Source organism: Dendrobates tinctorius, unplaced genomic scaffold (assembly GCF_039654945.1).
Source record: "Dendrobates tinctorius isolate UK_male_01 unplaced genomic scaffold, ASM3965494v1 ptg000196l, whole genome shotgun sequence".
Classification (NCBI taxonomy): domain Eukaryota; kingdom Metazoa; phylum Chordata; class Amphibia; order Anura; family Dendrobatidae; genus Dendrobates; species Dendrobates tinctorius.
This window is the reverse complement of record NW_027361863.1, coordinates 6,815,240-6,829,065: the sequence shown is the minus strand read 5'-3', so window position 1 is coordinate 6,829,065 and position 13,826 is coordinate 6,815,240. Positions and strand designations below refer to the sequence as shown.

The 13,826-nt window shown below is 44.1% G+C and overlaps 1 protein-coding gene across 1 annotated transcript in view; it reads right to left on the bottom strand.

The window, feature by feature from the left end:
• Positions 1-13,826, bottom strand: part of SFRP5 (secreted frizzled related protein 5) — a 103,830-nt gene that overhangs the window by 55,322 nt on the left and 34,682 nt on the right. The window contains exon 2 of the mRNA XM_073552844.1: positions 1,963-2,040. Coding sequence (XP_073408945.1) covers positions 1,963-2,040 — 78 coding nt within the window. The remainder of the gene's footprint in view (positions 1-1,962; positions 2,041-13,826) is intronic.

Here is a 13,826-nt window from a genome sequence, read left to right as displayed (position 1 = left end):
TGTGAATGGTGGATCTTGTGTTATCTACTGTGTATAGAGGTGTTATCAGTCATTGCACAGGAGAAGGAGGTGAGCTGTGACATCACCTATTGTGAATGGTGGATCTTGTGTTATCTACTGCATATAGAGGTGTTATCCGTCACTGTACAGGAGGAGGAGGTGAGCTGTGACCACCTATTGTGAATGGTGGATCCTGTGTTTTCTACTGTATATAGAGGTGTTATCTGTTATTGCTATCCTGCCTGTGGTGATAAAGAGATTGCTTAAGGCTGTGTGTACACGTAGCGATTTTTAAGCGTTTTTGCCGTGATTTTCGGCGCGAAAACGCTTAAAAATCGTGTACAGAATGCACCCCATGCATTCCTATGGCATTCCGCACATGCTGTGCTAATGCTGCGCTTTTTTCCGTGGCAGAATCGCATCGCGGAAAAAATCGCAGCATGCTCATTCTTTTGTGCGGAATCGCAAAGAATTGCCGCGATTCCGCACCCATAGGAATGCATGAGAATCGCTTACTTCCCGCATGTGGCTATGCCCACCATGCGGGAAGTTAAGCGTCTCATGTGCGGTTGGTACCCACGGTGTGGAGGAGAGGAGACTGTCCTCCAGGCCCTGGGTACCATACCCCTGTAAAAAAAAGAATAAAACATAAAAAATCGGGATATATTTACCTTCCGGCGTCCCGCGCTGCATTCCCGGCCTCAGCGTTCCCAGTAATGCCTTGCGGCAAGGCCCTGTAATGACGTAGTCTCGCGTGACTCCAGCGGTCTCGCGAGATCGCTATAGCAACGCGAGACTACGTCATCACAGGTCTCGCAAGGCATTACTGGGAACGCTGAGGCCCGGGATGGCAGCGCGGGACGTCGGAAGGTAAATATACAGCGATTTTTTTATTTTTTTTAGCATTTTAACATCCTATCTTTACTATTGATGCTGCATAGGCGGCCTCAATAGTAAAAACCTGGTCACACTTGTCAAACACTATGTTTGACGAGTGTGACCAACCTGTCAATCACTTTCCAAGCGATGCTTCAAATCGCTTGGAAAGTGCTTGAATATCGCACGCGAAAATCGCGGCAAAATCGCGGTGAAATTGCGCGGAAAAAAACCGCGCGATTTCTGGGAAGGAGTGCGGTTTTTAGTGAGCGTTTTAATACGCTACGTGTGCCCACAGCCTGAATATCATTCATTCACAGAACAGGAGCTGTGAGTCTGATATCAGCTTAGTGACCAGTGTGAAAATAACTAGATATTGTTTCTTTTTTATATTCAATGTACACATTCCCTTTAGCCATTTCTGTAGAGCACCTCTACAATCTTCTCTAGATCACTGCTGTAGAGTTATTAACAGTCTGCCCAAAACCTATGTCCAGGCTGAGCATGATCTTAATCGATCATCTTTTAGGAGTGTACCGCTTCGTACTGCTCGATCCCTCCCCCATTCTTTACACTTCCAATGATATTGAAAAAAAAGTAACAGATCTTATTTCTAGTAGAGCAAAGATAGAAAAATGCTAAACTGTGAACTAAATAAAAAAAAAATACTTTTAATTAAAGTAAAATAAAATGTACCCCTTGTCTGATCAGTGGCTTAGGTGGATGTGCTGTTTCTCCTCTATGCTTTAAACTGCAGCTTTGCTCGTGCTGCATTTCTATTATTAATTATTATTACTATGTCATGTTATTCTATGATTTGAAATGGTCTGTAATGTGTTACTATGTAATTAGCTCATTCTTATAACTAATAAATCCTCCATTGCTTTGGTTGCTTTCTTCATGTGACTAATTATGTTTCTTGTGTTGCAGCAATTGGACTTCAGAAAGAATTGGCTGAATATTCACAATGTGCTAATTCTTACATGAAATTCATACTTTGGCCAAGTAAGTCAATCATTTGCGGTTATGTCTCTTTGCAGCCATCAATTAGCATTACTGTACTGGGCTATAGGGGGCGTTACTCACCAAAATCACTTGCACAATATTGAACCCTCATGGTTTCAGATTTTTGTTCAATTTCACACTGTGTGCAAATCTTGGTTCCTGCAAACAAACGAAAAAAGGAAAGTTGGATTTCAGTCGCTGTGTATCATTGCTTAACTAAATAGATACTGTGATATCAACAACCTAAACAAATATAAACAGTACAAGTAAATATAAGGATGCACAGCTACACTGCTCAGTTCTGCTGTATAATGTCCTCCATACTGCTGCTGCTGCTTCTTAACATGTACTACATAGAGACAGGAGAGCAGGAATCCCACATGTCTGGGTGTGCTCTTTATGAAAGACATCATAGCAGGTAGTCTCTACCCACTAGCTCAGAGAGAACTGAAAATTAAAGACAGTTTGCACCGGAAATGGGGAGAATTGGTGAAAAATGGCTAGAAATATAGTTAACACTAGACATCTTTTTTCTTAAAAATCACTTGAATCAACAGGTACGTTTCATTATCACCTTTATGATTCCTAAAGAGAACTAAAGGCACCAAGAAACTTTGCTACATGTTTTGTATTGATGCCTAACTTATAAATGATGCTTCACATTTACTGTACTTGTCATTGCAATGGTGAGGATAACACACTTGTTTTTAGTATGTCATCCTGAATTGGAAACTTATTATTGTGTTTTTGCTTTTTTATTTTTTTCTTTACTATTTCGCTTTTCAAATTCATAATATATATCTTTTTTTATTCCTAAAGGATTTTTAATTTTTTATTCTTTCCTTTTGTATTTTACTTTAATTTACTGACCCATACAGTTGTAGCTAGTTGCAAAGTTTAGTTACTCTGTTTAGCGCCTTTCTTTATTATTCCTTTGCCCATAGATCCCCGCTTTGTTCGGCGTTCTGCGTATGATGTGGAATAAAACCTTTATTCCAAATTTCTCCAGCCTAACAAAAACTTCTTTAGGTGGTTTCTTTATGGTTTCTTTACAACAATTCAAGTTAACTGTCATAGTGTTCTCGCATCAATTTTCCTCCGCATTCTGGAAGGTTCTTGACTAAGTAGTAAACTTCCTGATGACTTTCTAAGCTATTAAAACCGGGATGCCAAGGTTTTCGCTTTGGAAATAGTTTTGTGCCTTTTAGACTCCTATGACTAAGGGCATCTTAGTATGCCAGAAACGCGTCAGGTGTTGAGCTTTTTCACTTTTATGGACTTTTAACTTGATTCAATAAACTTCTAGTTTTTATCCAGTTGATTGTGCTGGAATTAAAGTCCCCTTGTTTTTCCCTTTGTCAGCTGCAATATCGTCATCCACTGCTTTGTAATTACAGCAAAGGATTCATCTATACTATCAGCATGAACAGCTCTAACTTTCTACCTCTCCCCTAACCCCTCTACCTTTTAGACTGCTTGTGCTTGGTGATATTAGTGTTCCTAGTTTGCTTTTACAAGGCAAGGACAAATGAGAGGTTAGTTTGCCATTATTTGTTTCAAACTACGCAATGGAAGCCATTAATCATGCGTTATTATCATAGGCTTCAATTTTGTATTTTTTTCATAATAATTTTTTTTTTTTATTATTTTGTTAGTTTTGTGTCTTACGCTTTTCAATATCAAACATATGAGTTTATATCTAGATAAGCACTTTCAGGAAATAATTTATTTCAGGAGATATTTTATATGACAAAACCTGAGTTCAGATATTTGGGGGCTAAAAAAAAACCCAAATCAGACATGTTTTTTTTTTTAAACATCTTTTTGATGTCCATGTCTGTTATTAGAGCTCAGCCTTCTTCACTTTAATACTGCAATACCAGAAAGAGCCTGTAAGTGATGAGTGGCGCTGTATCTAAGAAAAAAAAAAAAGATTTGCTACTTTTAGAAAACTGGTCTAATATGAATATTATTCCATATTTATGTAGTTTCCTCCACGAGACCTGCTCTGTGGTCCACTGATGCCAGATTTTCGCTGTAGGTTTCTGGTGCATGTCAGAGTTGGCACAGTTCTGTTGGCTGGCCGCTTACTATATTAGCAGTCATTTACACAGATTGCATGGCACGGATTGTGCTACACGCTCCCAGCACGGCCATTGTATAGCAATTTGCTTAATGCGTTTGCAGAGGAGAAAAGCCGTGCCAAATAAAAGGTCAATCAGCCGGCGTTTTAAGTGCATGACTTTTGGAGCAAATTCATCTGAAAATCATTTTGTAACATCTCGCAGAATCTTATTACAGATCTGGGAGTTTCTATGTTAAGTGCTCATTGTTTCATTGTAGTCAAAGGTTCAAAAAGTGATTCTTTTACAGAGACGCAATTGTTGCAACCAAATCCTCATGGACCTCAAAAATCAGTGGGGGTAATATTTTAAACGGTACAAAACGGTAAAAATTTTACTTTATAATTTCCTTCACCTCAATTAACAGGAAGGCTTAAACCTCAACATTGCTGTACAAAAGCAGTGGCATTGTCAATTATGTACAGCTCTGTCAAAAATTTAGAGACCACGGCAAATTTTTCAGTTTGTCTGATTTTTCTCTTTATAGGGATATTTGTGAGTAAAATGTAAATTGCTCTTTTATTCTATAAACTACTGACAACATGTCTACGAATTTCCAAGCACTAAATTTTGTATTTATTTTCAGAAAATGAGAAATGGTCAAAATAACAAAAAATGCAGACCTCAAATAATGCTAAGAAAACAAGTTCATAATCATTTAGAAACAACAATACTAATGTTTTAACTCAGGAAGAGTTCAGAAATCAATATTTTGTGGAATAACCATGATTTTTAATCACAGCTTTCAGGCATCTTGGCATACTTTCCACCAGTCTTTCACACTGCTTCTGGTGCAAAAATGTAAGCAGTTCTTCTTTGTTTGATGGCTTGTGACTATCCATCTTCCTCTTGATTACATTCCAGAGGTTTTCAATGGGGTTCAGGTCTGGAGATTGGGCTGGCCATGACAGGGATTTGATGTGATGGTCCTTCTTCCACACATTGATTGACCTAGCTGTGTGGCATGGTGCATTGTCCTGCTGGAAAAAACAGTCCCCTGAGTTTTGGGAACATTGTCTGAGCAGAAGGAATCAACTGTTATTCCAGTAAAACCTTGCATGTGGCTTGATTCATACGTCCTTCGCATAGATTAACCTGCCCAATTCCAGCCTTGCTGAAGCATCCCCAGATCATCACCAATCCTCCTCCAAATTTCACAGTGAGTGCAAGACACTGTGGCTTGTACGCTTCTCCAGGTCTCCGTCTAACCATTAGACAACCAGGTGTTGGGCAAAGCTGAAAATTAGACTCAGAGAAGATTACCTTACTCCAGTCCTCTATGGTCCAATCCTTATGGTCTTTGGCAAACTTCAGCCTGTTTCTCCTTTGCTTCTCATTGATGAAAGGCTTTTTTCTACCTTTACATGACTTGAGCTCTGCCTGTAGGAGCCTGTTACGAACTGTTCTTCTCATGCACTTCACCCTACCTGCCATTTTCCAGTCCTTTTGTAGGTCACTTGATGTCATCCTGTGGTTGCTGAGTGACATTTGAATAAGATGACAGTCATCCCGGCCATTTTTGCCCTCTGCTGGTCTGTAACTTTGTTGTCCCAAATGTCTGTTGCTTGACCTTGTTGTAATGGACTGCTGTCTTAGAAATTTTAAGGATGGAGGCAACATGACGCTCACTGTATCCCTCTGCTAGTAAAGCCAGAATTGAGCCCTTCTTTTCTCAAGACTTTTCTTTCCAACTCCTTTGGCATGGTTAAAAGTTATTTTTTCATTCCTATTACTTTTGGGATATTACTAGCACTTGTTTTGCCATCCAGCTTGTCCTATTGCAGGAGGATTGTGAACACCAGAGCAGGGTTTTTATACTTTCCGTCATTAAATAAGATTTGGTTCAGGTGATCACCTAATCAGAAGCACATTAAGTAGAATGAGGTGTACTCTGGTTGGAATTCAACTGACACTGGAATGGAATGGCTGTCAGACACGGAGAGAAGCTGATTTTTAGAAAACTGTGCAGTGACCTCTTAATTTTTGCCAGAGCTGTAGTTGCAGATTGGGGGTTATAGAGGGTCTACAACTTTCAGGAACACTTTTTAAACAAAAATTGTGTTTCACAAAGAATTTTGCATAATTTACATTCTCTGTTGCACTGTCTATTGCCGGCTGCAGGGTGAGTAAACTGATGATCCATCAGTGATTTTACTTTGACGATCTGACAGGAGAAATTGTAAATCTTTTATCTAAATTTTTCTGAGCCCCACTCAGCTGATTTATCACCACAGACCACATCAAAGTTGAATGTGCAGAAAAATAAAGAATTAATCAAAATAAAATTATTAATGAAATCCGATTGTAAAAGCAATTTTTTAAACCAAAATACATGCATTTACAAAATGATGGACATCCTGAGTGACTTAGCACCTCTCTCTTCCGCATTTGGAGCTGTATGCCAAGTGTGGGTGGGTCATGTGCACCTGTCTTTTTAATTAGAATAGGAAGTATTGCATGAAATCTGGGAAGACATCGTCAATGTAACGCTAACAGCACTGGTCACCTCCATAGGAGGCACTGGATAAGCACCATGAACATCCAGTATTTGGAGGGGTTTGCAGAAACTCCATTTGGCACAGGTGTCCTTGGAAATCTAATCTAGGACAGGGGGAATCTCTGCTCAGCAGAAAAGACAAAAATGTCATCCACTGTATTTGTCTTTTTATGCCTATAAATGCAATGTCCAAAAGTCTATCTAGTCGTGGGATTGGAGTATATAGAACAAGCGATCAAATGATCACTGGTTTAAGTCCCCCTATAGGCATTTAAAAAAAAAACTTAAAAAATAAAATAAAAAAATAAGCATTTGTAACACCTCCTCTTTTCCGCAATTAAAATCAGAGAATTGTAAAAAAAAAAAAAGTAAACTTATTCGATATTACCATGCCCGAAATAGTCTAATTTATCAAAATATAACATTATTTAACCATTGCGGTGGAGTTTAATGGGAGAAAAGTGCAATACAAATGTTTGCTGATGCTGAAAACCTTGTAAAAGAAAAGAAGAAAAATGGAAAAGCCAGAATTGCTGCTTTTGTTCGACGTACCGTCTGTAAAAAGTATGACGCAAAATGGTACCATTAAAAACTACAACTCTGCATGTAAAAAATAAGCTGCCACATAGCTCTATGGACAAAAAAAGTAATAGTTATGGGTCTCAGAAAATGACAACACAAACAGAATTATTATTATTTTTTTTTACAAAGTTCTGAACTTTTTAAAACACTAAAATAGTAAAAAAAAGAAAACAACTTTACAAGTTTGACATCAGTATAACTGCACCGAACCAAAGAATCATGTCGTCAGGTCATTTTTTATCAATGACACATATCTTCTCGGATCTCCTTTGATGTGAAGTGAACAATTTTTACTGTTTAGTACATTTTTCAGCTGTTTTTTATTTACAAATCATCGCCTTGGAGACCGACCACCGCTGCTAGACAATCAGAACATGCAAGTTTTTTTTCGATTGCGCTTTCAAGCACGGTTTTGAAGTCGGCCGAGGTCGCTGGGGCGCTGTTACCTTCTAATCCTGCCAGTGCTTACCAGCTAGACAGCAGCGGTGGTCGGTGTCCTAAGCAACAAAAGAATAAAAAAAGTGATAATATGATATCTCAAAAACGGCTACAAATTTTAACAACCGAAATTGCAAAAGTGCTTTTTTTTTTCTATCCAACAATATCCATCTGTGAAGATGAAAATGACCCGTTAAGGGGTTAAATATTGCTTCACGTATATGCACAGAATATCTTGTATAATTGCAGCCATTTCTGGGGATCGGAGTCAGCGGTAATTTCATTGTACAGTTGTTTATCTGCCAGTTCTTTTGCATTTCTATCCAAGCAATAAAAGGACATTTTAGAAACAAAGCGGCAGCGTTCAGAGCTTCATAATAAGATTTCAGAAGACTTTGAAATGCAAATTCTGCAGCTTTATCACAGGTATTGGCACGGAGAGTATTTACATATTTCAGCATAAGTTATTTTATAGGGAATGTTATGTTATGGATGTGAATTAATATTCTGCTCTCATTTCTATCTCTTTCTCCCGATATATACTCCTCAACATTGAAATGGAAACACCAAGATGAAAAAGTCATGGAATGATGAGAATCATAGGCTTAATATGATAAAAAAAATGGAAAATAAATTTGCAAAGCATTTCGATTTACTCAAATATGAGCACCAGGCACAGAAATCCCGACACTTACAGCCTTGGCTTCTATCAATGAGGTTGTTAATGGTCGTCTGAGGAATGTCCTGCCACCGAATGTGCTCAGGCCAATCACCAAGATCCGCTGCTGGCAGCTACTTTTGTACTTGCTGATCAATGATGTTCCAGATGTCCGGAGATGCTGCAATCATGGTAACTCAATTAGGCCACGCAGGCTGCTCACAGTAGCATGAGCAATATGCGGCCTGGCATTGTTGTGTTGAAAAGCGGCGGACACTTTGAAGAAATGGCCGCACCACTGGTTCCACGATTAATCCCTTCTGTACTTTAAATGAAATTGGACATCACATAACAAGCTTAAGGCGTCACACAGTATTATCAAAAAGGGTTGGAACGGAATTGATCTATGAGCCGAAGTTCAGCTACAGGTTACATTGAACTCACACCTGTTCTCTCAAAGGTGACATGACACTGGAGGCTGAAATGGAGGTTTATCCTCATCAGTGTTGAGTCTTGCTTTTGTCTTGGAGTCACTGAAAGTGAGAGATTAGTCTGGAGACCAGGTGGGTAGCGGCATGAAGAGGCCTTCACAAGGAAATGTCAAACCGTTCCTACACTTGTGATTATGGTGTTCGGTGGCATAATATACTGTGAGAATCATGTGGGAAAGGTGGATGAGGGCAGGTATATCTCGCCCAGATACCTTTCCTATGTGGCCTAGTCTGGTCAGTATCGCACCTGGTTACTAATGAATAATGGGAGGCGGATATAAAAGGATGCCAGGTGGTTGTGTAAGTGTCTCAGCCTGGGAACACAGAGAGCCTGTCTGTGTGAGAGACACACGTGAGTGAAAGCAGTGCCCACTGCAACTGTGGTTTGTCTGGATGGGAGAAGCCCGCCAGTTGGTAGTTAGGTTGTACCTTGTTTAGTTAGTGCCGGACAGGCAAGGATTTGTTTTATGTTTTATTTCCTTTATGCATTGCTTTCACCGTTAATAAACCTGACCCAGTGTCAGTTACACCCGAATCCCAGCTCTGCGCCTGAGTTTCATGCTGAACGCACGTGACCTTTGACCCCAGCAAAGGCGATCCCGGAGTGTCGTATCACATTGTGGTGGAGAACGCGGGCATCACGTTGGAAGCATGAGCATGGAGGACATGTTGAAAGCGCTGGTACAGTCCACCGCCGTCCAGCAAGAAGCTAATTGGGTGATGATGGCCCAGCTGAAGGAGTTGGTGGACATGACAGCTACCGATCGTTCGCTTCTCCAGCTGGTGGCGCAGCGCCTGGCAAGCTTACCTGAGGTTAACCTGGAAGCAGAGTCGAGAGTGATTCACGTGAGTCGGTACTGGCAGAAGATGACGACCGAAGATGACGTCGAGGCATACCTGACCACGTTTGAACGGACGGCGGTGCGAGAAAAAAGGCCGAAGGCACGATGGGCCGACCTGATTGCCCCGTTTCTTTCCGGTGAGGCCCAAAAGGCTTATTATGACTTAGAGCCTGAAGCTGCGCAGGACTTTGACAAACTGAAAGCCGAGATCTTGGCCCGGCTGGGAGTGACGACCGCTGTCCGTGCACAGAGAGTGCATCAATGGACTTATCAGCCGGATAAACCACCGCGGTCACAGATGTTCGACCTGATCCACGTGACGAAGAAGTGGCTACAACCTGAGGTGTTGACAGCGCCAGAGATAATCCAGAGAGTCATCATGGACAAGTACCTGATAGCTCTACCGCCAGCCCTGAGGAAGTCGGTAAGCCATGGAAATCCTACGACGGCAGATCAACTGGTGGTTCTGGTTGAACGTTACTCAGCGGCGGAAGGACTCAGAGACGACGCTACCCCACCTCGTTCTTCATCATCTCCACGTGGAACCGATAAGACTGTTCCAGGGAGTAGGGGAGAAGGAAAAATCCCTAAGACAGTGGGGGAGGAAAACGGGACTGCCCGCACTGCGAGGCCGAGAGTAACGAACTATGGTCTAAGCAAGGGACCCGTTAGGTGTTTCCGCTGCCAAGAGATGGGACACATTGTTGCGAACTGTCCGCTCACTCCTGTACCCATGCAGTGCGACGTCACAGACTCTAAAACCCGCATGTCTATGGTTGCACGGGTAGTGAGTGTGAATGCTGGTCAAAATGATGTGGAAAAACACTTGTGTGATTTAACTGTTGATGGAAAAAATGTGGTGGCATTGTTAGACTCGGGAAGTGTGGTGACTCTGGTGAAGGCCAGTCTGGTGTCAGCCCCGACTGGACCATCAGACAAATTTTCTGTAACGTGTGTGCATGGGTCTGTGCAACATAAAGTGGGACTCGTCCCGGCGTTATTGCATGATGTTATCCTGGGCCGGGATTTTCCCCACTTCTGGCAATTGTGGGAGAATCAGATGATTCCCCAGGGTAATAGTGTACATGATTCTTCTCCCAGGGCGCGTGTGGGTCCCGAACCCCTGGACGAGGTCTCCCCAGAAGACTCGGGGGGAAGAGTCTGCTGGAAATGACCTGCAGTTCCCGTTTTCAGTCATGGCGGGTGATACGGAGGAGACCGGGGAAGAGGAGGCCGACAGCCGTCCACCTCCCCGTTTGCCAGATATAGAAGTTCAGAAAGATGACTTCCAAAGCGAGCAAATAAAGGATCCTACCCTTTCTCAGGCTAGGACAAACGTAAAAGTGATAAATGGGGTACTCGTAGAACCTGGCTCTAGGCTGGCATATCCTTACATGGTTCTGGAGAATGATTTACTCTATCAGATAGAGAAAAAGGGGGAAGACACGGTGCAACTATTTGTCGTGCCAAAACCCTGGACCTGGCCCACGGACATGTGATGGGAGGTCACCTGGGAGTCCAGAAAACCACCGAAAGGATATTACACTGTTTTGTTTGGCCAGGCATGCATCACGATATTCGTGTATATTGTGAGTCTTGTCCTGACTGCCAAGCCTCTGCACCTAAGCCCCGATTCTGTAGCCCTTTGGTACCCCTACCTATTATTGTAGTCCCGTTTGAGAGGATTGGGATGGATTTAGTTGGGCCCCTTCCACGGTCTGCACGTGGACACCAACATATCCCGGTCATCTTGGATTATGCCACTCGTTACCCGGAGGCCATCCCTTTGCGTAACACGGCCACCAAGACGATTGCCAAGGAACTGGTGCATGTGTCTAGTCGGGTCGGTATACCAAAACAGATACTCACCGACCAGGGGACCCCCTTTATGTCCAGGGTAATGAAGGAGCTGTGCCGATTGTTACAAATCGAACTGTTACGCACATCCGTGTATCACCCTCAAACAGACGGGTTGGTCGAACGGTTCAATAAAACTCTGAAGCGTATTTGCTTTCTGCCATCAGGGTGTGACGGACTCAGCTCCTGCTGAGCCCATTTTTTGAGTGGACCCTCTGGGTCATGGCACCCACCCACCGAGGGCGAGCTGACCTTGTGAGAATCCACCCCCTATACAGGGAGTGTCAGGGGCAAGACCAAGGGGGTGAGCCACCACGACTGCTGGGACCAGACGGCCGGCTCAGGGGACACTAGACGAATGTCTGACGACAAGGACGAGCAGGAAGCAAGACGAGACTAGACGTAGGTGCAAGGTAACTTCATTAGAATAACTCAGGATCACATACAGTGTAAACAAGCAAAACGTGCAAGGTGCGCGCGTGTGCACGCCAAGGTCCATAACATGGTACGTGCCAGGTGGCACGCCTAGGTACAGGTAATGGCATGATGGCATCAGACTCCGGACTGCTGGCAACGATCGACATCATCAAGGCATCAGGCTGCGGACATCAGCTCCGGAGGTCAGGCCGCAGTCATCCAGCTCGTGATCTCTGGCAGCGATCGACAGGTTCCAGGCATCCGGCAGGCAAACCAGGGTCCAGGCAAGGAGGCATGAAGATATCCAGGCAGGGCCCGTGTTAGGGAACACGCCAAGGTCCAAGGCTAGGTGCGCGTGTAGGGGACACGCCAGGGGTCAAGGCTAAGTGCAAGGCAAGGTGCGTGTGTAGGGGACACGCCAGGGTTCAAAGCGAGGTGCGTGTGTAGGGGACACGCCAAGGTTCACAAACGAGACAGGGTGCGTGTGTAGAGCCACGCCAAAGCATAAGATAAGAGAGTGCGTGTAGAGACACGCCAAAGCACAAGGTACAAGACAGAGTGCGTGTAGAGACACGCCAAGGTACAAGGTACAAGACAGAGTGTGTGTAGAGACACGCCAAGGCACAAGACAGGGTGCGTGTAGAGACACGCCAGGGTCCAAGGTACCAGACAGAGTGCGTGTAGAGACACGCCAAGGTTCAAGGCAGGGTGCGTGCTAGGAGCGACGCCAGGGTTCAAGGCAGGGTGCGTGCTAGGAGCCACGCCAGGGCACAAAGAAGGGCTGCGTGCTAGGAGCCACGCAGGGGGCACGCCACACTGCCAGTGCACACGGCTGTACACAAACACGTGGCACTTACCACGGCACAGGAGACGGCCAAGGGGAACCCACGCCGGGGTTCAATGCAAGGACAAGGCAGGGAACACAAGCAGAAACAGAGCCAGGTCAGAGCGAGGACAGAGTCTAGCAGCGGAGCGTAGGCAGAAGCCCAGAGCCGGGCCAAGGGAAGACCTTGGGACTAGACATAGAAAAGAGCACTAAGGAGAGGAGAAATGGTGCATGTGCCAGGGAGCACTACAGAGCACCATAGGAGAGAGCGAGGCGGAGCAAGCGAAGAGAGACCATAGGGAGGAACTCAAGGCAAGGAATAGCAAGGCAGAAAACACAGGGAGGACTACAAGTCAAAGCATAGCAAAAGCAAGACATAGCAAAACAGGCAAGGCAGAGAACACAGAAAGGACTACAAGTCAAAGCATAGCTAAAGCAAGACATGGCAAAACAGGCGAGGCAGAGAACAGAGGAAGGACTACAAGTCAAAGCATAGCTAAGGCGAGACATAGCAAAACAGACCAAGACAGAGAACAGCAGAAGGACTACAAGGTAAAGCAAGGCAAAGACAAACATGGCATGAGAGACAACACAAGACATGGCACAAGACAAGAGGCGGAATACGAGCACGGAGCATGTGCAGAGACGCACTACAGAGCAGAGTGCAAGGGCACAGAATAGAGGGAGCAACCCCACAGACCCAGAGCCTTGCAGGGAAGCAACACAATACTCAGGCCCTGAGCATAGGAAGAGAATCGGCCAAATATAGGGCATAGCACCTCCTCCTCCAGGTCAGGACCAGGGGAGCACTTCTGGGATTCTAGACATGACGAGATGATAGCAGAACCAGACAGTGCAGGATCTTAGGAAACGTCACATGATCAAGGACTCCAGACATGACGAGAAGATCACAGAAGGCAGAGCAGAAACGCAGGCATCCTGCAGCTCAGACATGAGGTGAGTGTGCACACTGCTCTAGGGAACATGCAGGACAGCAGACAAAACATGCGCATGCACATTGCTCCAGGAGTTCTTGAGACAAACAGACATGGCAGACATGGCGGACGTGACACAGGGAAGTACCCCAGTCTTCCACGGGATTCTCGCCTTTCGAGTTATTGTACGCCCGACGTCCTCGCGGACTGTTAGACGTTGCAAAAGAAACCTGGGAGGGTCAGGTCACTCCATTTAAAACGGTGATAGATCACGTCACA